Source organism: Akebia trifoliata, chromosome 5 (assembly GCF_017979445.1).
Source record: "Akebia trifoliata isolate Shusen 1 chromosome 5, ASM1797944v1, whole genome shotgun sequence".
Classification (NCBI taxonomy): Eukaryota; Viridiplantae; Streptophyta; class Magnoliopsida; order Ranunculales; family Lardizabalaceae; genus Akebia; species Akebia trifoliata.
The window spans coordinates 480,719-507,957 of NC_141379.1; the positions used below are offsets into that span (position 1 = coordinate 480,719).

Below are 27,239 nucleotides of genomic sequence, written 5' to 3' on the forward strand. Positions count from 1 at the left end.
TTATATACATAATATAATATATATTAGAATTTTTTTTAATAATAAAAAATCAATTGGATAAGAAAATTTTGTGTTTTTTTAATATACAAATTATTCGAATTATAATCAGATATTATTTGATATCTGATAAGATATTCGAATTCGAATTCATATAAGATTTGAGAATATCTATTGAATTCAAATTCAAATTTGGATATTAGATAAAAAATTCGAATTCGGATTCAGATATTATTATATTCAAATTGATAAGCATCCGTTGACAATCCTAATTGTAATTATATTAATCAAACATTTTACTGCAAAGGATGGTTAAAATCAAAAGTAAAGAAAAAAATGTTCTAAGCTTTCATTTGATGTGTAGTAAGTTTGTGACTGTCGTGTATTACACCATGATTACGTTGACTAGGGTAAACCAACTATTTCATCAGTCTTAAGTTCAAACCATCTCATGCTGACGTTATGATTCCGTAGGTTTCGCATAAGAATTTATGATACAGTGGAAGAACTAAATTGGTTGGGAGGATGGCACGTTTAATATTTATTGCAATAATGATGGGGGGCACGGTATCAAGTCCTGTATCACACTTTGCATACCTCGCTTATTTGTTTGAGTCCCATCCAAGGAATAAGTGAGGGAAACAAGATCATAAAATTGGTTGGTTTGTCAACCCATCATCCGAACCAATTCGTTAATGTGGTGAACTGTCGTGTCAATTATCACATGAACCACTTAAATGCCCTTGTCTTTCACACACACCCAAGACGACATAATCTTTTAAAAAAATCAAAAGTTTTTGAAAGATTGAATATGGGCATTTAAGTCATTATTCGCTGGTATACAAGTGACAGACCGAGGTAAAACACCACGTCACCCGTTTGAAAACATTATAGTATTTCAAATATTCGTCAAAGAGTATTGCTGGAATCTCGACGAAAAGCATCTATGATTCCTATCCATTTTCATGTCATGAAGTACAAAACAAGGTTTCAACTTGAGGTCACTTCAGCATTATTCTTCTCAAAAACATGGAGATCCGTGTCTACATTATCCTATTTTTTTGTTGGTGATTTAAACATGTTTCCATGATTTGGTAAATATTTATGATACCCTTATGTTTTTTTATATGCCCTTTGATCACCTTCTAATTTTGGAGATGCATGCCCCTTAAAAAGACGGAGATACTTGATTGTGAAATATTAATTTCATGATTTTAATTCACTCCAAAAATTTCATTGGGCTTGTACTCGACTGACTTGGTCAGTGCATAGAATCCTAGATCTTTTCTTCGGGATACCCAAGAAAAATGATCGATGGTGCCCTTGCCACGCCAATCGAGTACAATCAAGTGAAAAAAAAAATTAGCCAGAAAAATCATTAGCGTTCAATTAAATATACATTCTTTGAATGAGCCTCAAGTAAAATATACTAAGAGTTAAACATCGCGTTAATATTGTAAATTGTTCCACGTAATTAGTGAAGGGTGACGTAACAAGCGATAAATGGTCTAATTTGATGGATCAAATACACGTTATCTAGCACAATCATGTGCCACTATGTGCCTTAAAGCTTCCACAATATCTACAAAGAATCTTGCAGTGCAATTGATACAAGCGGATATTCAAAAACATGAACGATTAAGGCAAAGACAAGTTGTTACTTTATGGAAAATTACATGGACTCAATTGTGGGAGGGAATTACAAGGTCAACAAAGCTAAATTTTGATCACTATCATCACACTTATATCGTAGTGATTTTGTCTAGAAAAAGAATACATTGCACCACATTATCCGGGATAGTGATCTTGGAATCATATACGTCTTTTCTTGTGCTTTTTTATTTCAATAAATTAGTATTTCTTCTAGAGTTTGAATGATTATATATATTATTCTTTCAAGGAGAAATTATTTTTCTTACAAAGTAGAAGTGAAAAAAAAAAAAAAAAAAGGATTTCCTCCATGTGTTCAATTGCACTTAATAAGATGTAATAGGGAGAAATATTTTCTTGAGGGTTGGATTGGAAACTATTTTCCTACCATTAAGAAAAAAAAAATATTCTCAAGATTTTCCAATACATCCCTAGAATAATTTCTTATCAAACGTAAACAATACATGCAATCTTACAGATAGATGCATATAAGTTTATTTTCAATGAGGAAATGATGAACATTCGCAAAAATGTGTAATTTATTGTCCTTTCTTGGTGGATTTTATTATCGGTAAGTTTGTTTTTAATGAGTTCAGTAACTTAGTGCTGACATTATCCAAACCCAGGTCTTTGGTATCATCACCTAAAGACTATACCAACTAAGTTAGTTGGCACTTGCAAGAGAAATTTCATATATTCACATAAAACATTTTACATACAAAACTCTGGCGGTCTAGGCTACCTAACGGATCTAGCTCTCAAACGCAATTCACGATGGCCTGGGTTGGATTGGGTGAAATCTTAATCCGTTGACATCCCTACATGCAGTGTTCTGTGTTCAATACTCCCTTGTAAGGGTGCACACTGTTTTGTTTGGGAGTAAAATTTGAAATCGAATCAAACTTGATTAGTTCTACAAATCCGAAATTGAAATAGAACCGAATATCCCCTAAAATGGAATCAACCCAAATCAACATTAGTTTAATTTGATTCGATTTTCGGGTCTCCTAAACATAGATATCAAGACATGAATGATCAAATCTCACAACTAAAAAATCCACGACCATTAATGATTTCAATCAAAAGGCATAACAAGAAGAATATCATTGGCAATATAACCTTAATATCCCTATAATCTCAAATGTCTACTTAATAACACGAGTGATTTCTCAAAATTGAAACTCATTAGATGGTTAAGGCAATTGTCATTTAGACTACTCAGATTAGTGACTAAATTTGTTAAGATACATAAGGCAAATTGTGATAGTTTTTTTTTTTGTTATATTTAATTTTATTTGTTAAATAAATGTATATACATATATGGGTGCCGATCGAAGCCTTGAAGAGAGCCCATTCCAAAACTTCTAACCCATACATTTAAAAAATGTTTGGCTCCCTTTAAGGCCTCCGAACGCCACCACACACACACACACACACACACACACACACACACACACACACATATATATATATATATATAATGGTGTTCTTTTGATAAAATCTTAGACAACATTCTAGACAAAGTATTTTATCTTATATGGGCTACAAATTTTAGAATGTGCTGATTTGTTGTGAGGATGATCTCTATGGTGAGAAAATTATCCTCACAAAAAATGAGTCAATTATAAAATTTATAACCCTAATTTATAATATGAAGAATCGTGAACCGTCAATTTTTATCGTTACTTTGTAACCACTTTTCATAGGGTTAGAAGTTTCAAAATTGGCTAATTTTTTTTTGTGAGGATGATCCACTGACTATAGAGATCATCCCAACAAAACATCAGTTCATTTGAAACTTTTTAGTCATATAAGACAAAACTTTGTCTAGAATATTGTCTAAGATTTTGTCAAAAGAACGTTACCCATATATATATATATAAATGAATTTGATTCGGTTTTCGATTTGATTTGGTTATAGGATTTTCTGAATTGAGATCCGAATCAAATCAATCGATTTTTCAAAACTGTAAACCAAAACCGAACCAAACTAATTCAAAAGGCCTTGGTTCGGTTCTTGGTTTGGTCGGATCTGATCCAATGTGCACCCCTACTCCCCTGGCACAAAGGAAATGTATTGTACATTATTGGATATCCTTATCCTGGACGGGGATAGCCTAATTTGTACACCCAGACACCCCCAACTTCTCACAGTGTTCCCATTCTGATTTTATGTTCAACGAGAAGAAAACGAAAAGCGTGCAATTAGAGACGTTGGCGGGTGTTTTTCTCATAATTCGAAAAATGGACTCGCTTAGGGACGTTGAGCGAGCGACGAAGAAGGGCGACGAAGAGGCCTCATTTCCCGAGCTTCTCAACTTCGCAAGCAGAGCTCAAACCCTAATTTCAGAACTTCTTCTCTTATCTGGTCGAATCCCTCACGAATTCCACGATCGTCTCTACGATCCAGTGCTCTTCGATCTCACGTTAGTTATCACTTTTCCTTTTAGTCCACCTATTCGGAGTTTCGATTTCGTTTTCTTTTTGTTTGAATCCGTTTGTAGTATTTGATGCTCTTATTTGCCTTCTTCTGTGTTTTTTTTTGTTTCCTTATTTGGTTGTGATTCCCCATGAATTTTAATCTATCAGTGTGAATTTTTTTGATCAAATTGGGATGCTAGGATTGCAGTTTCAGTTCAAATTTAACTTAACTGTAGTAAAATTCATGAACTTTACGGTTAGATTTTTCGAACATTTTTAGTTCACCTTAACCAATCTGGATTTCTGTTTTAGCCGTAGTATTTGATGCTCTTGTTTGCCTATTTCGGTGTTATTTTCCATTTGTTTGTGATTCCTCGTGGAGTTTAATCTCTCACTGTGATTTTTTTGATAAAATTGGCAAGCTAAGACTGCAGTTTCTGTTCAATTTTGGCTTAACTGTAGAAAGATTCATGAAAGTTACTGTTAGATTTTTCCAACATTTTATTTCACCCGAAGAAATTTGAGCTTCTGATTTTTTTTTTTGGGGGGAAAATTTCACTCTGTCATTAGTTATGGAGTGTTCAAATGCTTCAATTTCCAGGTACTTCGAATCTCCTGACGTTTTAGAAGCAAAAATAGAAGGAAATGTGGAATTGGAGGCACTCGAAGACAAGCTTCGCGAAACCTGTGCCGTTTTTATGCAAAGGTTTTTTATTTTGGCTAACGGAATCATCATTTACTATCAGGAACTACTCAAATACCTAAATAATTTACATGAAGGAATGGATGTTCAGAGTACACTGGAGAGAGTATTAGAAAACGGGACAGGACGACAGCTTCTTACGGAATCATTAGCACTGTTTGGATGTCTGCTATTGCTTATGGAGCACCATATGAGTGGTTCTGTAAGAGAGAAGTTGGTTGTTGCACACATCCGTCATGATCGCTGTTTCAACGCTCCTAATTTAGAAGCCATATGCTTGCTCTCTCGCGTGCACATGTCTTCCACTTCTCATTCGAGCTCTGCTATGGTCTCAGTCCAGAAGCCCGAAGACCTTTTCATGAGATTTCCCTTCCCCAAACAGGTCGTGGATTCTGTTATTAGTCGTCTGAGGGATTGTGATATGTACAATAGGACTTGCCACTACCCTGATCCTGAGCACCGGTCTGTGGCATTGGCGTTGCAGGCTGGATGTCTGTATGTTATTTTATTCTATTCACCAGAGCTTCTTCATAATGGGATTGTCATGCGAGAAATTGTCGATCGGTTCTTTAAAGATTTGTGGGTCATTCCCATATTTATGTATTTCACCGTGGATTTGTCATTGTCGTGGGATGCATACAAAGGAGCAAAAGTATCACTGTCCTCTTGTCTTTCTCCAGTGTATATTCGCGATCTCTGCCAGCTTCATTGCATGAAGGTTAGTTTTTATATTTTTTTTTTTTTGATAAGCTTAGTATTGTTCTCTTAGAAACCTGTATTGTGCTCCTCCAGATCTTCCATTGCCTCAGATACCGCTGCCTGAGAGGCATACCCATTTTACTTAAAGGTTCAGGTATTTTTACAAATAAATAAGTAAATAAAATATAGTAAAAATATTAGTGTATTAATCACCCTTTTACATACACTGTAATGATGGGAATTAAATGTGTTTTAGTCTTATACAACTACTCATTCTGATACTTCTTGCCTAAAGCCATGCCTAGAAAACATATACCAGTACTCATACCTGTTACTCACTTACTTGTACCCACTCCTGGATGACATAGTACAGAACATTGAAAAAACTGATGCAACAGAAAGTATCGGTTAAGTTCTATCTCAAGTTAATTTTTTGAGCCACATTACTCTTATTCACGAGCCCTTCTTTGCATTAAGATAATATCTGCTTCTTCATGATAGTAACGAGATTTAGCATAATTTTGTTGTAGGTTAAAGATTTAATGTCTGAGCTACATTTAGCTCTCTCTGAAGGTGCTATTACCAGGGACTACGTGTTGAATAACTCCCAGTCGCTTCTTTCGTTGGTTAGAAACTGCAACGTTTCATTGCGTTGGCTTTTGCTCCATAGATCTGTAAGCTTCTTACCAAAATTATAACTTCTTTTTCTTCTTATTATGTTTGATGAGACGTGTAGTTAGGGAGACTAAGACCATGATAGTCCCAGCTCAAGAAGGCCTCTCTCCTTTCATTGTCTTAGAATTTTGTGCCAATGCTACTGAATTTCATGAGACAGCGAATATCCTCTAGCTTCTTGCCCTCTTTGTTTGTTCAATACTTGTTTATTGGTGATTTTCTTTTCCTTGTTTACATAAAATGCTAATATTAGTTTATCTGTTTCATATTTCGACTACTTGCAGAGCAATGATAAAAAAACAAGGGAAATAGTTACTTCTACTGGAATTGCGCATAAGATAGAGGAAGAGACCCTTATATCATTGCTAGTGAATACTTCCCAAGTAATGATAATTGTCTTTTCAAATATTGCTTTCTATAGAAGCATTGATGATGAATTGTTGATTACCAAAGATATTGAATGTTGCAGTTTGAGTTTGAAGTGAAACAACTCTATATGGAGCTTTTGGAAGGCAAAGAAACGCTGTGGCAAGAGAACAAATCTCGTGCTTCAGAATGTATTGAAGAATTATCTGAGTATTATTCTGGGTCTCGGGTATGTATTAACTTATTTCAGGAATGTATTGGTAATCTCATTTAACATGCGTACGATCTGATTTTCTTTTCTTGAGAACCATATTAAATTTTTTCTCGAATTTTGAATTTTTTTTTGACTATTTTTATATACAACTCCTTTCGCTGCGCTGGACATGTTCCAGATAGGGTTGTAAATGGGCTGGCCTACCTGGCAGATTAGCAGACTGGGCCTTCCACAATGTACATTTTTCAACATAGAATGATAGTTTGGCTAGGCCATCACTGGTTTTGTTGTTTCTCTGTTTATCTCACCGCTTCCTCGACTTTATGTGGTTGACTCTGATTTTTTCTGTAGGCATTATTATGGAAAATAAAAGATGAAAATCTAAAGGACTGGTTAAAGAATTCGTCTTTAGAGGTAATTAGTCCCACTTTCACCTTTTGAAGTTTTTAGCAGGTAAGAAACTCTTGTTCCTACTTATTTTATAATCACTTTATTGCATGTTGCTTCTCTTTGGTATCATATTCTGATTTTAATTTATCATATGATCATGCATGCATTTTGTATCGAAGGACCATGAGCCCTAATACCCATTCTTGGCCCTATCCAGAGTCTTTTCAACTCACTTTTCTACTCATCTAAAGCCTAACCAAAGAACAAACTAACCTTACATACACAGCGTAATTGCGTCATTTCTTGACTGCCTTTCTATGTGGTCTCTTCTAGTTTGCCTTCTATTGATTCATTATTTGTTCATTTTTCTATTTTTTTTTTATTGGTATAGAAATCATTAGGATTATTTTTCTATTTTCATGGAAGTGCTTTTGCAATTTTTTTCTTATCTTGCAATAAAAGTTCACTTAGAAAAGAGTTATTTTGGTCTCTTCTCCAAGTAATTTGTGGCATCATACACTTGCATGAATAGAAATTGCCATTGCTTTTTTGTTTATATATAGACACTAATTGGAATTCTTTTTTGCAGGTTCTCTCTTTGGATTATACAAATATTGGAAATGCTAACAGGAAACTATATCATGTTATATCTACATTGAAAGAAGTTGAACAGTTTCACGAGGTATTATATGAAAAAAATAAAAAATGAATGACATTGAATGGACTTAAAATGTTACTTATTTTGCAACGATGGCAATGCTCATCTATTTTCACACCTGTTTTGTTAATAATTTCAAGTGTTGGATGACTATAAATGCAAAAGATGTTGAGTTTCTTTACATTCTGGAATTTTAGAAACCTTTTAAATTTTTTCTTATGTAACTTATTTTTCTAACATTTCAGATTAAACGAAATTTCCAAATAAAGCAGCACATCTCTGTTATTCAGAAGTACTTGCAGGATATGCTTCAGACTCTCAATTTACATGTGGATACTCTGTCAACCTTCTCTGTGGTATCCCCAGAACCCTAGGCGCTTACATTTTTTAAAACTTCTTTTACAGACTAAATGATAACAAAACTTCATTCGCAAAATAAAAATGCATGCTCAGAACTTCTAATGGTGGCACCTGAGTTGTTTCATAGAATTGTTGGGGAAAGAGATATATATTTGATAGGTAAATGCAACTTATATTAAAATGTGGTTGAGGAGACCAACAAAAAGAGTCCAAAAGGGAGAAAACGGACCAGCCCAAACGGCTAGGACAATCTACATACCCAAGCCCATCTCCCCATGAAGTTTTCTGCCTAATTTCATTTCGGACACCTTATTCAATCCATTGCTCTAGGCATCATGTCAGGAAGTTCAATTCCTTATTTCAAGAGCTTTACCGTTGGTAGCACTGGAAAATCCTTCACCATATCATTGTCTGTTAACCTACTTGACCTGGATTCCCATTGCCTTGAAATTGAGTCTATTCAAGCCATTACCTGTTTTTTGCTTACTTTAGTTTTAGTACCAGGGAGAAACATTTGTTCTCCAAGGAATGGTTGGGGGGAGGGGGAGGAACATTATATATGCGGAAAAGTTCCATACTGGGAAAATAGTACTACAGATTTGTTTTGGCAAGAAGACAGCCTTCGAAAGAAGATTCTGGTAGGAAAAGATGGGAGTTGTCATAACATCATAACAGGTGGGACAATAATGAGGTCATCCACATGTGGCCTCATTGTTTGGTGTGGTATTTCTTTTGTAAGTATTGAGTTCCATAGTAACGCTTAATTCAATACGGAGAAAGGTGATAAGGTTCTTTTTTGGAGTTTGTGTGGTGTGGCAAATCCTCGTTGAAAATAACTTATCTGTCTTTGTTGTCTTTGCCGGGCAACTCGGCATGTCCAGTTAGGATTTCTTAAAAGTAGGTATTCTTGGAATTTGGGGTCTAGAAGATTTTTGAAGATTGGGAGTGGAGTCTATTTCCATTCTAGTAGCTCATATTAGTGTGGCTTCTGTCATCACTTGAGGACTTGAGGGTGTGGAGGCTTAATAGGAAAGGCCCATTCACCGTTGATCCTTCTACTCAGCAATTCTTGTGTTTGCATCTCCTCTGGAAGTTTGAGGTGGCCTTCCTTATTTGGACAGTGTGTTTGGACAAGATTCTAATGGTAAGCCATATTATCTACCATGAGAATATCATTGTCAATCATTTGGCTATGTGCAAGAGTGGTGGGCTGTCAGTTGCTCATTTACTTCTTTATTATTATGTGGGTAGGGGATATGTGCAAGAGTAGTGGGCTATTGGTTGATCATTTATTTCTTCATTGTTCATTTACGAATCTACCTTCTTATATGGATTGCACCAACTTTTTTTTAGAAGTCATTTTCTATATAAAATAAAGGGTGACAGTGACACTACCTCATGCGGTAGGATGTGTGTTGGGGTTTCCGTGTGTTACGTAACAAAAATCCTATGCATTATGTATGTACTATGTAATAACAACATAGCTTAACATTCTTGTAGTGAAGATAGTTGGTTATGCATGCAGGTTACTGATGCTATCTGCACTTGGGGATTTATTAGAAATATTACTGAAAAGTTGTTCAAGAAGATTGAACGAGATTCCTTCATTGTGCTCAATTTCCATTCTTTATTTCTCAAATTTCGATCAGTGCTAGACACACCACTACTGCGGCTATCACAAAACCGAAGGTTTGTTGTTTCAAACTTTCTGTGCTTTGGTTTTTCTATTAGTTATTTTATTACATATTTAGTTGTTTGGATTAGTTTGCTACAAGGACCTCAAAAGCCTAGATTTATTTATTTTAGATCTTTTTTGAATCATAAGAGTTGATCAATATTCCTTTCCATGAACTTCTTTGTGATAATACTCTCAAGGGGTGCCAATTGAATTAAAAAGAGTGAAGCATTCTAAACTGGTCACGTTAATGGATTTAAGAATGGGCACACCAAGCCCTGTCAGTTGGACTCTAAAGACAATCAATTGTTTGTTGAATTGGACTAGGCTTGGCACTAGCACACAAGGTCTGTTTCTTATCTTTTACAATTCTGTAAATCAAATTGAGTCTCCACGTAGGTTCACATGAATTGACCTTCAAAAACTTTTGGATGTTTTCTCTGCTATCGGTCTTTCAGATACTTTATTTGTAGCATATACAAGTCGGGCTTCTCTTTTTTTGGTTGTATTTGATAGGACACTTCTTGTATTCCGAGCTTTTGCAACTTTGGACTTGGGCGACATAATTCTCTCCTGCCCACCCTTCTCTGTAAAGGAGAGCTAGGTGGAGCTACTTGGGCCCATCCACCTACTAACTCAACTAAGTCATTGTTTCACTTATTTTCAATGTGCCAACAAGTCAATCACCTCGATCTAGATGCATACAATGCCCTTTTTGGACTTATTGGCCATCAAATGGTGGTGATTTTATCCATTTTCATATGATGTGCTCCATGCAAGGGTCGAAGAGAGATCAAGTGACCCATATACTTCTCTGCGACAATTTGCACCTCAAGCACCATTTCACCCATGCAGTTGCCCTCAATCAAGATTCAAGAACCTTTTCATGCTCACCTTACATGCTTTGTGCTACTTGTGTAGCAATTCACTGCAAGGGATTGTTAAATAAGTTCCAACCTGTGGAGTGGGGTACTTATATTCCTCTCCCCTTCTCTTTCCCCAAATGATGTGGACTATCCCCATTTCACTTGGGAAGAAACTCTATGTCAGGACTTAAAACCGTGCCGTCAAATTGATGCGTGGTGAACCTGAAAAATCCATTCTCATCCTAATCAATCCATTCCTATACAATGGTCGTGGCTTTAGGATTTATGCGAGTCAATGTATGTATGTACTTGGGAGGCACTTCTATTTTATGTTTCTTTTTCTCTCGATGTATTCTTGGCTCTTGTGCTCTTCTTCAAGTTAATTTTGGTTTATTTTCTTTTTGTGGTTTTTAGCTGCATATGTTTCATTTTCTGTGTCTTTCACAAGGTTCTGTTTTATCTTTTCATGCCTACAGTCCAGATCTTCCATACGTCTCTGCTTACTATTCCTCTGAGTATATGGCTCATATATGTGCAATATTGGAGATTATACCCGTGAGTTTCCTTCTAATTTCAGGCACTAGAAACATTGTCATACATAGTAGTATTCCTAGTATATACTAATTTATGAGAACTATATTACCCATACAAGATTATAATATATTATGCTTAATTGTTCCATTGAAATCATTCAGAGGTGAGTGCTTAAGGTGGTTCTGAATACCTGGTGAAATTGTTTGTAGATGCAAGTGCTTTAAAAAAAATAATCGTGTTATTTGCTTCCCGACAATCATAGTTGTAATATGCTCTTGATTTATCAAAAAGAGAAGTTTATAATATGCTCTTGTGCCTCCATGGAAGCCAATTTAAGAAATATTTTCTTATCATTTTTCTCTTTTATTAAATGTAGGTAATTCTGTTTAAAATACTTGATGATGAAGTAGCATGCACTCTACAACCAATTTACTTACCAAAACGTATAGAACGAGATGATCTTGAAGATTTTATAAAGGTAAAAACTTGGTAATTTATTGATATGTCCTTTCCAGTAATTTATTTTCACTACTAAAATTAGGTATGAGTGTGATGCCTGTTCCTAAAATTTGGGCCCATTGGCGACAAATTCATTCTGTTCCTTTTGTGGTTTCTTCCTTTTCTGAATATCTTAACTCTCCTTATACTATTAGTTTCATCTTTGGAAAACTTATTTAAATTACTGCCGCTGTAGCTGGATCAACAACTTCATTTGGCAAAGAAATTCGATCAGATATCCATTATCTCGCAGGTCCGTTATTAACAATTGGTTCTATAATTATCTGGGAACTGATACATTTATAGGCATTACTCTAATTGATTAGTTTTCATTTTCTCAATGATTTGTAATGCAGGGTGTGGTGGTCATATCTAGGACTCTTTTTGATCTCATTGGTCTGGTATGCTCTTTTACAGTGTTACTGGTTGTAAGTGTACTTTTATCACATCTTATCAGAAAACATATAACATTTTTCTGAAATGATATATAGAAAATTGCCTGAGAACCATGATATTCAGTTAAGTATTAAATAAAATAATAATGATTAGTCTGGTATGTTGCTCATTCTTTTCTTGAAGCAATCATCTTCATGGCACCAATTAATGAACTCTTGGTTTCTCTGTTGGATTTTTTTTTCTTTCTTATGCGGATTTGCAACCCTATTTTGAGGCATTTATGTAATGAGTGATTCCGATTTATTGAGAGATCTTCAGTCCACACTTTGCATTACTCAGATTTTTCTTGCGAAGATGAGTTGCTTGAGCTAGTATTCCTGATCAAATTGACAAGTTTCACATTTATAATACTGTATGAGACAATGGGATTTAAAATTGCTATGCATAGACATGGATTTGCCAGACATGCATGGAATAGAGGATGGGTCCCCCACTCAATTGAAGGTTTGGCCAATGGATTACTTAGTTGTCACACTATGGCTAAGCTAGATTATTTCAATCTATGCATTTTGACTTTCTCTTTTTTTTTTTTCTGAGATATGCTTGCACCAAATTGCTTTTTAATCACTGGTACTATAGTTGGTTGCAGATGTCTAAACCATCTCATTTATCAAAGTTTCCTTCAAATGCTCTCGTGTTTGACATTGCCCTTTCCTAGTATTAGAACTCATCCTTTTAAACTTCTTTTGCAGTACACTCATTTTACAAGCATGTCTTTTCTTGACTACTGAATATTTAAATCCCCAAAGCATAGTATATATGTCTTGCAAAACTTTTACCCATTAAGTCATCACAAGTTTTTCTTTCTTTTTAATACCACAGGATTGCTCAATGAAGTGTATGCTTCCTAGATTGCTATTTGATTTGCTTGTCACAATTTGTGATGTTGTTTATGTTCCTTATATTTTACTCTGTATTAGTTAATATTATCTTCTTACCCAGGATGTGAAGAAATTCATAGAGGGGAAAATGCGAAAGGAGCTTTCCAAAAGATTTGAAGACAAGCTGAAGTCTTTTTTCTTGTCCCCCAATGGTAGGAGATTCTTCTACAACTAATAGGGGAAATCTATGTGGATACATTCTTTTACCTAAAGCTCATGATAATATTGAATGGTTGTGGTTCTTGATTGTTTGTTGAATGGACCTATATGAACTTCTTAACACGTCTTGTATGCTTGATCGCCTTATGTGAAGTACTTGATGGGAGGCACAGGCTGCTTTGCAAGGCATTTCAATAAAAAAAGATCTCTTTCCTAGCTGTTCTTATAAATGTATCCATATTGACACTGGAAAGTATATGTTCTTTACTTTTTCTCTAACAACTACCACATCTCTATGTACATCTGCTTCTGTAGAAATATGCGTGTCCTTACAAGGAATCTCCCACCTTAAGAGAAAATCCTTGAAAAAGAAACCTTAAAATTATCAAATCACTTGACCAAAAGAAAATGAGGCCTAAGTTTCTAATGATGACCTCTTAGGGGGGCTGCTCCTTCCCTAGGAAGGTGTGGCAGTCTCTTTCCTTCCAGATGCCCCAACAATGGAGACAGGTGCCACGATCATTAAATTTTCTTTCAAGGTCTGAAAGCCGTGGACTGCCAATTTTGTTAGACGAATATAATCATTCTAGGGAAAATCCAATGAATGTCAAAAAAGAGACAAGAAATGGGCCCCTTCCGAATGAGTGAAAGTTGGCACCTGAGGTGTAACACTGGTTCTTTCTGAGGTAAAAGAGGAACAAGGCTTGACAGTCCTTACACCAAACAGAGAAGGAAATTGGACTGTATATAGAATATAAAGTAAAGCCATGCAAGGCATACAAGTACCATATTTTGGTAAAAAATGAAAACAAAATCAAAGAAAGCTACCTCATTTTGTTAAAAAGTTCTTCAGCACAAGAGGGCATTTTTAATGAATCTTGATACATCCTTGAGTATCAATGTTCCTCAGCCTTGGCATACTATAGACTACCTACTTTGTAACCGTTGCAATTATATATTTAGGAGAAATTGATATGTTAATCACTTTTGAACAATATTTAATTGTTTACTAACTTATTCTTAGAATCATTATGAGTAATCTTTTGTTTATAAAGGATTTATTTTACACTTTTCTAAGGACTGTAATGCAATCAAATAATTGGTGATTGAATGGATTTATTAATTTTCAAGATAATAGCTTTAACAAAACAAAGTTTGACTTGTTTTATGATTTCATTTTTACAGATTTATGATTGATCATGGAGAAACTCCAGTCCCTTTTTGTACTGAAGGTGTTAGGTTTTCCCTCCTATTTCTTACCACTATGGATCTTTATGACTTTCGCAGTTGGACCGGAAGAATTGGAAATGAATGTGCAGAAATTAATGACCTATGTTAGATCACAGTTGCATCTCATGGAGTGCTTTCAGGTCATAAATTCTTTCCAGGACTTCCTCTGGGTGCCAACAAGCTGTAGTCGTGATCTTCTTCAATATAGTTTCCAAAGCTTTAATTTTGATGTCTTGTGGTTATCATTATTCATAGGCATCACTTTCTACATTGCTGTTATCACTTTGTTTATCAGCTTTATATTCCTTTTTCTAGCATTTAGCATTGCATTCTGTTATATCTATATCTTGCCAGTTTATTTCCAATCTAGACACAATCGCTTTGAATATGTTGGAAGCTATGATGATACTTCGACATTCCCTGGGTACTAGTATCCACATCATATAACACTGACACGAACTGAGCATTGCAATGGGTACTTTGATCATACCATTTTCTTGTTTCCTATTTTACTATTGGTTGTTTTCTTCTCGTAACAAATCCTTCATTTGTTTCATTAACCAAAGTAATTAAATAGTATATTGTAACTAATCTTATGTTAAAAATCTTCCCAAAATCAGAAGTTTCCTCACATTCAGCATGATATAAATAGAAGTGTCCATATCCATATCTGCATCTTGGCATCATAGGTTGGATTGTTGGATGAACCATCAGATTTGTTTCTTGCATTTATACACTTCTATCCTCATATGACTGGAAGAAGTGCTTTGACCTTGGTATCTATCCTCCTTGCAACAACTTCTAAGCTTGATACTCAAGCATAAAATTCTCCCTACTAGGTCCCATGTGAAATACTTCCTGTTTACTAGCAATTCCTTTTCTGACCTTTTGTCATTTAAATACATTCATTAATTAATTCCAGTATTTGAAGCAGAGAAAAAAATTTGTGAGCATTAGCAACTTCATGCGTTATTTATTTATTTTTATTAGTAATTTCATGCTTTTATTAGCCTTAGGATGTAGTTCTATATAGTATTTGAAAAACTACTGTGTGTTCCAAATATTAATATGTTACTATATTTGGCTGTTTGCTACCTGCAGGATCTAATTCATATACAAGGTACTCGTATTTGGGAAGAAGAGTTTACCTGCTTTTTGAAGAACTGTGCTCGGAAAGTATGTCAAGAAAATTTTATTACATTTTTTATTTGTCAATTTGGATATGTTTTAGAGGAGTAACTTTTAAATTTTTTTTTGGTCTTGCTATTGTGTATTTATAGGAGTGTGATGATTTTGTTAGTCAAAAGCAAGACTCAATATTTATGCATGTGCAAGTGAATGACTTCTCAAATGCGCAGACATTTTTGGGTAAGAGTTCTGCTTGATCATGATTCTATCCAATTTTTCTGCTTTTTGTAGTAATCTGCATACATTACCCAGGTTGCTAAAAATGATGTAAGTTGGAGTAAATTCAAAAAATAATGATGCTTGCCCCAAAATTCTAAAAATACTCAGTTGGCATGACAAGCATTGATCTAATAATTTAAACATTAAACCCAGGGCCCAACACTAGGACCTTAGATATAGGCTAGGCTCATGAGGATGGACCGTCCATTTGGATCCTCTAGGTTTCTATACGGACTTCATCGATACTACTCATGCTATTAAATACTTGTACTACAACAAGAACATTGACAAAGACAACAACGGCAAAATTAACAACAAAGCCTTATCCTATGCCCAAAGATTTAGGATCCGCTAAACGAATCTTGTTCCTCCATTCCACTGTGTCCAAATCCTAATATTCTGTTATTGAAATTGAGTTCATGTTTACTTTTACTAGCTCCATCCACATTCTTTTGGGTCCTCCTCTCACTTTGTTACTACTTCAACTTGAATATTTCTTCTAATTGGGTTTGCAATCGACTTTCGGTGAACATGTCCAAACCATTTCAATTGACTTTTTCTTAGTGTATCACCTATTGGAGCTACTCCTACATTTTCTGGAATGCATCCGTTTATAAATTTATCTTGGTCTTTTCACCCATCCGTCCCAACATCCTCATCTTTGTCTTGCTCAATTTATTGACATGATGCTTCTTGACCGCCCAACATCTAGCTCCATGAAGCATAAATGGTCGTACTACTGTTTTATAAATTTTCTTTTTAATTTGATTATGCTTTTGTCACATGGGACTCCAGAAGCAACATCCAATTTAACCATCCAGCTCGATCTATGGGCAACATCTTCCTCAATATTTCCATCCTTATGTATAGTAGAACCCAAGATAATGAAAGTGGCGGCTCTGGGACATTTCTAGATCATCAATTCTTGTTGGATATTCCTCCTCCTTGGTGTTAGTACTAAATTTGCAATCTACAACTCGGTCTTTGTTCTACTTATTCTAAAGCCATTGGACTCTAAACAAAAACTTATGCATCTAAGTTTGTAAATTTATGGGAGTGATACATGCAACATATCCTACAAAAGTAAATTAGATTTTAGGTGGGGTGTTTTCTAGCCAATTAATTTGCTATGAACTTATATTCCTTTTTGTTGCCTTTAGTGTATGTACTCCATGACATCGTCTTTGTCCTGTCATAAGCTTTTTGTCTGAGAACTTGGCTGGTTTTCGTAAATCAAAATTCAGACCTATGATAATCATAGTTTCTAGTTTTTATTCTTAGGCTTATCAAATTTTCACAGGACATCTTCTGCGTCAAATACTTAAGCTAACAAGCCCTTCTCGGTCAATGTACATAGAGCCTATGAGTGGTTGGTGAGTATCTATTTTGCTTATGAATTTTCTTGTCGTAAGCACCTACCTTTAAAATTGAAATTGATTAGTTAAATTATATCCTTGTCTGTTATACTATCTTTTCTGTGATAGGTTTGCATTTCTTTTTGGCAAGTTGACATATCTTTACGATGATATGTTGTTTCAGGTTTGATGCAGAGGGTCATGAATTATTAGGGCTTCGTTTCTTTGATCTACTGGAAGAATGGTATTACCACAGTTTCCTTATATTCCCAAAATTTTCTAGTCTATTTGATTTATAAGGTCATAATTTGTGGGGTTTTATTAGAGTCGTTGACATTTTAAGGTTTCTCACCTTCTACTTGTTGATGATACATTGTTCATGGGGGTATCTCTTAATCAACTGAGTTTTCATAGGAGTCTTTTCTTGTGCTTCGAGGCCATTTCAGGTTTTCACACTAGTTGGGTAAACATAGAGTCTTGGGGGTGGAGATCCAGGATACTATTTATTGTCAACAAATGTGCATTGTCTTTTTCCTCAGCATACCAGGTCTTTCTCTAGGGGCTAGTAAGCCTAAGGCTCACTGGGATCATATGGTTGAAGGATTCGGTAATAATTGGCGTCTTTGGAAGCTTGATATATCTCTATTGGGGAACAGTGGTTTTTAGTTAGGAACACCCTTTCAAGCTTCCTTATGTATTTTAGAATTATAAATAAAAAACCATGTTGTGTTGTATTGTTACGATATGGATAAGTTAATCGAAGATTTTTTGTGGCATGCCCTGGACGACATGTTCAAATATCATTTGGTCAATAGGAAAATTATGTGCACTTCTAAGAAATGGAGTGTAGAATTAGAAATATCAAGGAAATGGATACTATTTGTTTGGGTAAATGGATGTCAATATGAGAGGAAACTCTTAATCTCTAGAGAAGGGCCATCTTTTCTAAGATAGTGGCAGAAATTTCTTTTTCTTGTTCTCCCTAGTTTTCATTTCCCTATCTTCGATGTGTGGGCTGGACTAGTAAAATCCTCACTGTAGATTACGTGGTTACTAAAAAATGGATATTAGCTGATTGTAGATCTACCCATAAAGCTAATGGCGATACATTGGACCAACTTCTACTGCATTGTAACTTGTCTAGACAGGCCTTTGGGCTATTTCTTTAGTGAGCTTGGGATCTACTGGACCATGTCGGGTATGCTGAGGAATATGTTTGAGTTGGTCCGCTACTGGTTTCTCCGCTAGTGGATATCTCCTTGAGAGACTCCTTCAATTTATTTTTATATGGGATGGAAGAAATGAGAGAGTGTTCAATTGTAAGGAAGTTGGTTTGCAAGACTTCTTTATTTGCTTTTAGGGAGCTTTTGTATCAAGGGTCTTCGATCCTCTGAAAATTTTGTTCTTCAGAGAGTTAAGATGGGAGCACATTATTTGAGATGGTGGGTGAAATTTTGGTGTGTCTTCTCGACCTTCTCCCATTTTCTATCATTAAATTTTTTGTTTATAAAAATGGGTTTCAGTAGATGAACGACTCAAACTCGTTGCTATATCTGTTTTGGGACCATTCTTGAGATATTTTCTGAATAAGGTAATTCTCTTCAGTGTAGGACCTGTTGGATTGGCCAGCTTGGATTCTCTATTAGCATTCACTGTTTTGGAGAACTTGGAGCATGCAATGAGGAGTTTAAAAAAATTGGTAAGCCTCATATCAACCAATTTTTACTCTTTTTGTTTTTGTGTGAATTGTGCTTATCCTAATAAAATGGGAGCTAATCTCTGTAGGAGTTCGACTATGAAGTTATGATGATAGTCTCTAAAAGATAATTGTGGTATGAAAATTGTATGAGATATGTCGAAGATTTTACCTTAACTTAAGCACGAATGAATGATTATTGCAGGTGGACACAAGTTGCTTGGAAGAGTTACAAATGTTGAATACTGCTTTGGGTCCTGCAACCTCCCTACCTTCACTGGAATGGTCATCTAGTAAGCAAATGGTATGAAAGTTCCAAATGGGACTTACTAAAAAAAAGTTCCAAATGTGGATTGATTTTGTAAATTGTTTATGGAATTATATCAGTATAGTGGATTGTTTGTCTCAATATCGGTAAATATTGGAAACCATAGTTGCAGGGGAAGGAAAATGGTGAGAGAAACATAAATTAGAAATGGCCATTAGAATTTATACCCAGTGTAGGAAATGAGTAGGAAACATTCAGATAAAGGAAGAGAGAAACGGGTGTGAAAAACACATAAGGTAAGAGATGCTATGGATGTAGTTGTTTTGGTTTATTTTATTTATTGTTTGTCTTTATAATTGTTTAAATTGTGTGGACTGATTGAACAAGTTGAGAGCATGAAGAAGTCCAAAAACGAAGTGGATTGAGGAATATGACCTATCAAAAGAAAAGTGGGGGTTGATACGAACATAAGACTGGCTCTAGAGATATGGAATGTAGAAATGAGCCTTTCCTAAGTATCCTTCAATAGCTAAGCCCTCAAGAAGTATGTTTCCAAATTAAGCCACTTGATATTCAATGTTTTATCTGATCAATTTACCACTGATCAGTAAACCTAATGGTGATGAAGTACCACTTCTTGAATAGGCATAATAATATGTTTTTTTTCCGATATCCCATCATAAAGAACATAAATATTGCTGATTCGCGTGCATCTTGCGTGAGTTTGGAATGCATAGAAAGAACAAAACAAAGCCAATAAAAAATAATAGATTAACAAACTCCAATTTTTATAGGATATAAATAAATTCTAATCACTAATGCTTTCTGCTACTTATTTAGTTTGGAGATGAAGGCTGAAAATGACATGGATTTAGGTAGTAAGAGAAGTCTTGAAAATACTAATTAAAATAAACAAAAAAAAGAGAGAAGTCTTGGAAACATGCATTAACAGAGGATAAAACTCCTGATAGAAGTGAAGTTGCTAGCTTGCTAAGTGGGTTAAAGTCTGTGATTATATTTCAAAACCTGCCTTCACCCACTAATTACTGCCCACTAATCTAGCTCGCCTAGCAAAAAAAGATAAAAACAAAAAGAGAGAGAGAAGGAAAGAAAAGAAAAGAAAAGAATAGAATAGAACTCTGATAGGACTAACTGGTGAAATAGGTTTTATGTTGCTGATATATTCGATGAATGATGAAGATATTATTTCTCACTTGGGTGAGTTGGACTTGTTCTGGGGGTACCAGATTTTTACAGCACCTGCAAGCCCGATGCAACCCTCCTTTATCCGGGTTAGGGACTGGCAAATTAGTGTATAGGGAACACTACATAATTTATGATGAAGGTATTATTTCTTACTTGGGTGAGTTGGACTCGTTATAGGGTGGCGATTTTTACACCGGCTGCCAAACTGGCACAAACCTCCTTTATCCGGGCTTGGGACTGGCAAAGTAGTATAAAGGGAACGCTACACAGTCAGAATTGTGAGTTGGATTTGATGTTCAACAAATACCAGTGACAGCACCAGTGGTTATTACCTCAATGTGTTGGTGTGAAACTTCAGTATGTGATGTGTTAACTATGTTTTGTATACTATTATTCACCATTCTTCCTCATGAATGTTTTTGGTTATCTTCTTGTGCTTAAACTAACCATTTGTTTAAATATTTTGAAGCACAGGTCTAAATGGTTTTTAAGTTGCACCTATTTCCTTATAGTAGCACCACTGACCTGAAATCTTATTTGTTGGTCAGACCAAATTTATGAACACATCATGGGAGCCATTGGTTGAGTCTTTAGCACGTATTGGGCAACTGCAGCTATTACGATGCCTAATTACTTTAAAGCTGAAGTCAGCATGTAAGGTAATTTTAGAAACTTGTGCAACTATCATTGCATTCAGTGGCCATGATTTCTGTGTGTTGGTGTTGCATTTGAACAAAATGTTTTCAATTCAGATACAAACAAATAATTTTATTTGTAATTTCTATAGATTTCACTTTTTTCGCCTTCAAAGGTTTGAAATTAGACTTTATTCTTTTTTATGAGTAAAAAGATTTCATATTAAGGAAGAAAAGGATACAGGCAGCCGGCCAATAGGTTGAGGTAACCTACTAGGGAGGATAATATTTCATCTATGTTTCGTTGATTCTTGGTAGGTTGCATTGATATCCATGGAGTGTACATTTTTTCCTACATACTCAATGTATGAAAAAGTATTGTTGGAAAACCTGGCTTCTTTTCCTTCAAAATCTCTTCGCCTTGCTTCAGCGAAATGTTCCATACTCATGGGACATTTCTCATCAGTCTAATTTCTCCAGGTTTTGGTAGGGGTGTTTGTGGGTACCTTGTTAACAGATACCCGATCGGTACCAGAACCATTTATCCTGGTCTTTTAATGAAAGATACCTATTTTAATATAATATATTCCTGTTCTGGGTAGTTTACTTTTCGACCGAACCAGAACCAAATGGGTAGGATCCATACCCAGCGCTTATATATTGTAAGGATGCCAACTTTCTCTGAAAAAAGTCATTTTTCGTTTTATATTTTTCTAGAAAAAAAATCAATACTACAGTTGGTTACTGGAAACGTGGTTGGAATTAGACCACTTATTCCAGTTCTGGGTCCATCTTTTTCCGTAGTGGAACTGGAATGTTGTATATAATAGTTTCTGGTTTTGGTACCTCGAGGAATCCTTCATCAGAATGACTGACTTTTTCAATCTTTTCGACCTTGGTTCCGTAGGAGCAAGTCAGAAAGATTGAGAAATAGAACCATCTGATTTGTTTGACACCACTAGGTGTTGAATGACTCCTTGGATTGGATGTAGACCCAAACTTACTTTAACCAGTTAATCAGGAGTGAAAATATTGATGACAGACAGAGCATGGAAAACTATGCGTATGGTTGGCAAAGATTCCCATTGAAGTAACAAGAACGTGGACAGTGCCTTGGTGTCCTAATGCATATAAGCAATGTCTGATATGACACCTTCAAAACCTGAAGAATACAATGTTTGAGTTACATATGAACCACAAGTTTTTTATTTTTTTAATAGCTACAAGGGTGGGAATAAGTGAAATTATGAAAAGTTAAAGAAAAAAGTTCCATATACAATACAAGAGGGAAGAGTATCAAACACCCATAATTTTGTTTAACAACTTAATATAGTACTGTATGAAAGAAGGAACACCCCTCCCTCCTTTCTATGCAAAAGAGTTTTGGCATCTGTGATGCTTGAGTCGGACATGGAATTTTTTTGAATGGTATTGTCCTTAGTCCTTACTTCTTACATAGATGGCCATATTGGAAATAAGGACGTTTTTGTTTTTGTTTTTGTTTTAGTTTTATTCTTTTGTTTCTTTGTAAGGGCATTTAGATCTATTCACTCTTTTACTAATATATATATTTGCCAAGCTCTTATAATGAGATTTGACAATTACTTTTCTGCAATTCTTCTATTTCTAGATTGATAATCACTAGCACATCACACAACTGGAAGATGGGTTGTGAGGTCTTTGAAGGAAAACATCAAATTTCTCAACTAGCTTACTTTTGCCCCATTGGGCCAGTGGAATCCGATACATAAATCAGTTGGAAAGGAGTCACTGAAATTCCTCGTTTTTGTTCATTAGTTAATAATTAACTCCACTTTCTATATGTGGTAGAAAGAAGTCACTGAAATTACTTATTTTAAGTTTAAAACATGTGATATGATTTGGCAGGTTAAAGCAGGTTTAATTTCTTCAGCGGTTGGTGGTGTGACAGCTTCAGTTTCCTCTCAAAAAGATAAAATACTTGAGGTTAGCTGATGAACATGATGCAATGATGACTATTTAGATATTTGAGCATTGTTGGATCTGTAACAAAATGTAGATGCATATACAACAGGGTACCAAAACGGAGAATGGTGCAATGGAACTTTTTCTCAACGAGTTGGGCAAGCAAGGAATGCTGTGTGGCTTTTGCTCTCCTTTTCAAACCCTTTACATATCAGAAGACCCTCCCCCTTTCCTAAGCAGATGTGCATCCATTCTTACGATCTCACAGGTAACACATTTCTTTAAGTTGGCTGCTGCAGGTGAACTCATTTTATTGCTGTGGAACTATTCCTAATGGTATGCCTAGCTCTTATAAGTAGTAACTATGTTTGGTGATACTTGGTTGCAATAATGATTACATTATGGGCACTATGTTACCACCATAAATGGTGCCTACTGTTTTGCTTGGAGTGCGATCATATGGGTTCATAATAAAAACAAGTAAAGTTGAAATGACATTTTTCCCTAATTAGATTCATGGTTTATACTATAAGAACTGGACATACTAAAATGGTTTGCGTCTTCATTGGTTGATTATATTAAGTTAAATTTCTGTCATCTATTACAGCCTTTGAAGAGAACAGTGGACACAACATTTATCATTGAACTTTAAAACCCGTTATATATTCAATTAACATCTCACAGTTATCTGGCATCAATGATTCATTGTCTACACCTTCTCTCAGTTGCGGGGTCGGGCAATATAGCACCTATGACGTTGGAACTTTTCAAGGGTAAACGATCATAGTCACAAGTCTTCATGACATCATTAATCATTATTAGTGCATTTGAGTGCTTTGACTCACCTAGTATGACCTATCAGTTATCTGATTAAACCAGGAAGGAGGCTAACCTCATAGTTTTCCAAGATCTTTATTGTATGAAAAGCTGACAATATTTCAAGGGCTTTGTGTTTCATTTCTGTTTGTCTATGATGTTGATAATTTAGATTTTAGATCAACATAGCTGGTAAGGGTATTACCCTCTGTCTAATCTGCATTTCCATTTTCTACTTGCAGTTGCCTCGGTATGTACTGGATACTCACTTGGGTACACTAACAAGTCGTTTGAAGAAAGTCTCATTAGATTTTTCTCCTTTGGTAGGTTCTTCTCTTTGTTCTAATGGTTTCCTTATCTCAAATAGGACAACACTTCTGAATTGAATTCTATCAATTAACACATCTGTCTCAACAAGGTTTACCAGTCAAGTTTTAGTTACATAGACACTCTCAATCTATAATTTGTAACCCATATAATGTGCTTGTAGCGGGTGTCATTAAGGATAATGCAACTGTGGGCCTAAATGTAAATTCAGAAATCTTGGATTTGATTAGAATGCTCTCTTAGTTTGACTACATTAATCAAGTTTGAAGGAGTGCAAGTTCAACACTCTTTCAAGTCTTTTTAAACAGGACAGTGAGTATCAATACAGATGGTCCACACCTCTTCAGGTCTTTTGTACTTTTTTTCAACATATACTCGCTTCTTTTTTTGGAAAATTATTGTTCTCAAAATTATTGTTCATTTGTTTATTTATATGTGGTCAAGTGGTTCACATGAATTTTTTTTCTATTAATTCATCCAAAATTAGCTGTTTGTTTACAGGTCATGGGTCTTGGAACGTTCCTTGGGCAGTTTCATCCCACCTATCTGATTCAGTATGTTCAGGTACATATCTGCTTTTGGTCATTTCAACTTGATTGTTCGTTATTGTTATAAAAAAGCCATAAAAGAAAAAATAAAATAAAAAGGGTAATATTTATGTTGCATGCAGTACATGGGTCAGTATATAAGAATCACGGCTGCTACAGCATTTGGTGCAATACATGAACCTGAAAAAGGATCTGCCGACCCAACATCAGAGGTTCGTATCTTTAGCATTGTAATATAAACTTTCGTAGTTGAAAACTTCTTATTCTTGCAAGTAACCATAAGCAAATAGGGATTTCTGCATGCCATGAGTAATCTATGTGGACCAAGTAGGGTTGTTGAGAGGTGTCAGTGTTGCTTGAAAGCCACTAAGGACTGGAAGTGAGAGAGACCAAACCAGGAAGGAATACAAGATGGGCCAGAGAAGTAAAGTGAGCGAGGAAAGAGAAACCTATGGTGTAGAGTGATAATGAGTCTAAGGCTCTCTTCTCCTCTACAATGGTTTTTCGTTTTTCATTCCTCTCGAGGCTATTTATAGATGGAGGAAGGAGGCAAAGGAGTGGTTGACAGGGAGAACCTTGCCACACCATGAGCATTCTTAGCTTCAAATTACTCTCTCGTAGGCGTACTTGGTAGCTATAGGTAAGGCATTTGACTTCATTGACCCTGTTGAACCCATGGAAGAACCCAGAGTTCAGTTGATGACACCATACATCAATTTGCATATTTCCTGGTAATGGGACAGAATCACCCTTGCGCTCCTTTTCTCTTGCGCACTGCCGTCCCCATGTAGCAAAGGGTGTCACGAGAGCAAGGCTCCAACTTTGTTGTTTCCTTTTGCTTCTCATTCCTACTATTTCTTCTTTCCCCCTATTAATGATTTGGTAGGTTGCGTCACTTCAATCCACGTCATGCCGTTGCAATAGTTCTTTAACATCATGCATAATGCCGTTACATGTTTGTTACTGGTGGCAAGCTTGATCCTCAACCCCAAACTAGCATACTGGTTATTCAAAGAGTGTTTTACCTGCACTGCTAGATCGATAATACCTAGGGTGCTTTGTGTGCATATTGAGGTTGAGGGCAAAATAGATGTGTTGCATGTCGTTTGAATTGTGAGCACATGTATTTTAGAATTGAGGGCACCCTTGGTGTCTTTTTCTGTGTTTTGAAGTCGAGGGAAATGTTGTGCTTGAAGGTGGAAGGCACCACGAGTATGTTGTATATGCTTAGAGATTGAAGGAACTGCACTTTGGTGTCTTGTCTATATTTTGAGATGAAAGATAACATGGACACATCATTGGCACGAAGGCACCATTGACATGAGGGTCACCGTTGGTACTGTGGACATTGGTGGCACAAAGGTGTCATGGGCACCGTATGCATCGGTTTTATGTCAGACATGGGCATCATATGCACCAACTCCTTGTCTTGAGCGTTATAAGCATTTTGACCATTTTTAAATCAAAGGATCTGCGGATGCCCATGGCACCATAATAGTGGGGCCCTATTATGTGAATGGCAGCATTCATTTGAGATTTTTTGCACCATATGGGGTGCTCTAAAGCTGTGTCAGCATTACTTTGTTCCATTCTTCGACATTTATTGGATATTATTTATTTTGCTTGAGCTGAATTTGTTTAATCTTTTTCATCAATTTTCAGGTTTTAAAAGCAACATTTTGGCTGATGTATTTTTGCAAGCATATGGAGATCTCGAAGGATGTAGTGGACTCATGCCTACCTCCATCCATGTTTGCTGTTCTTCAACCTTGAATGTGACAAAGATGACCTCTTCGGAAAAGAAATATAATACCCACCGATCGAAAATGAGAGAGAGAGATCGATATTGGTTACTACGATCTGAAAGGCATATATTATTATATGCTCCTCTCTTTTGCAAATGTTTTATTAGTATAAATTCCCTACTTGTTAATTCTATCTCTTTCTTGGTTGTGGTAGCTTTACAATGCATCTCTTATGCATAATCAATATATTTCTTGTTTGTTTGTTTCCAGCGACGATCTTCATCATCGGGCCATGTGTTGGTCTCTATCGCACGATACCCTATTCAAGTGAAACAATTGCCAAGGAAAATCATTGCATTCATTTGCAAACTTCCTAACCACTGTTTGCAAAGCAAATATTTGGCAGGGAAATAGAGAAATCCGTCCCGAGTGGATTTCCCAAATCTTTATACATCATGGTCTCCCCCATTTTTTTTACATGATACAACCATTTTCTAAACTCTAAAATCTCAATATATTATCATATTACCATACCACCTATTTCCTATTTACATTTGTGTAACTTAATAACATTATTCATCAATAATAATTAGTTGGAGGGCTCCAAATAAACTTAATATTTTTAGGCAATAAATATTTGGAGGATTCCAAAAGAAAAAAAAAATAACAAATGTGGTATTTGTTTAACTTTTAAACTATCCATTATTATTATTTAGAGATAATACATTTTTAGTTGAATATATGGCATTTCTGTAATGACTTTCACATAACAGAGGAGACAACGACCACATACAATTTATTAACTTAACCCTGAGGGGTGGCTCAATGGCAATTTCTAATCCAACAAGCTGCAAGAGTTT

The 27,239-nt window shown here is 35.5% G+C and overlaps 1 protein-coding gene across 9 annotated transcripts; it reads left to right on the forward strand.

Moving 5' to 3' along the window:
- Positions 1-3,761: 3,761 nt before the first annotated feature.
- On the forward strand, positions 3,762-26,648 carry LOC147400754 (uncharacterized). Of its 9 annotated transcripts, none has more exons than XR_015178263.1 (28): positions 3,763-4,073; positions 4,670-5,489; positions 6,001-6,144; positions 6,430-6,528; positions 6,615-6,740; positions 7,077-7,139; positions 7,705-7,797; positions 8,019-8,129; positions 9,659-9,822; positions 11,151-11,229; positions 11,585-11,686; positions 11,903-11,959; positions 12,063-12,134; positions 13,105-13,195; positions 14,490-14,572; positions 15,534-15,608; positions 15,713-15,800; positions 17,140-17,212; positions 17,379-17,438; positions 18,800-18,893; positions 19,096-19,194; positions 20,913-21,023; positions 22,887-22,964; positions 23,038-23,211; positions 24,002-24,082; positions 24,574-24,650; positions 24,757-24,846; positions 26,297-26,346. XR_015178263.1 is itself a non-coding variant. In XM_086441761.1 (28 exons), exons 2-28 carry the CDS (start codon positions 4,641-4,643, stop codon positions 26,405-26,407), a joined length of 3,330 nt encoding a protein of 1,109 aa, XP_086297887.1. In that variant the 5' UTR covers positions 3,765-4,073; positions 4,639-4,640; the 3' UTR covers positions 26,408-26,648. The 9 variants fall into 9 exon arrangements, 5 of the variants coding, with proteins under 5 accessions (XP_086297889.1, XP_086297887.1, XP_086297884.1 ...); XM_086441761.1 differs by having other exon boundaries at positions 3,765-4,073; positions 4,639-5,489; positions 24,588-24,650; positions 26,297-26,648; XM_086441758.1 differs by having other exon boundaries at positions 3,765-4,073; positions 24,588-24,650; positions 26,297-26,648.
- Positions 26,649-27,239: the final 591 nt, after the last annotated feature.

Coding starts and splice junctions, on each gene's coding strand:
- LOC147400754 (XM_086441758.1), top strand. CDS start 3,820: ATGTTCAACGAGAAGAAAACGAAAAGCGTGCAATTAGAGACGTTGGCG. Junction 8,130..9,658: donor CTCTGTCAACCTTCTCTGTG/GTATCCCCAGAA, acceptor TTATGCATGCAG/GTTACTGATGCTATCTGCAC. Junction 21,024..22,886: donor AGCTGAAGTCAGCATGTAAG/GTAATTTTAGAA, acceptor ATGATTTGGCAG/GTTAAAGCAGGTTTAATTTC.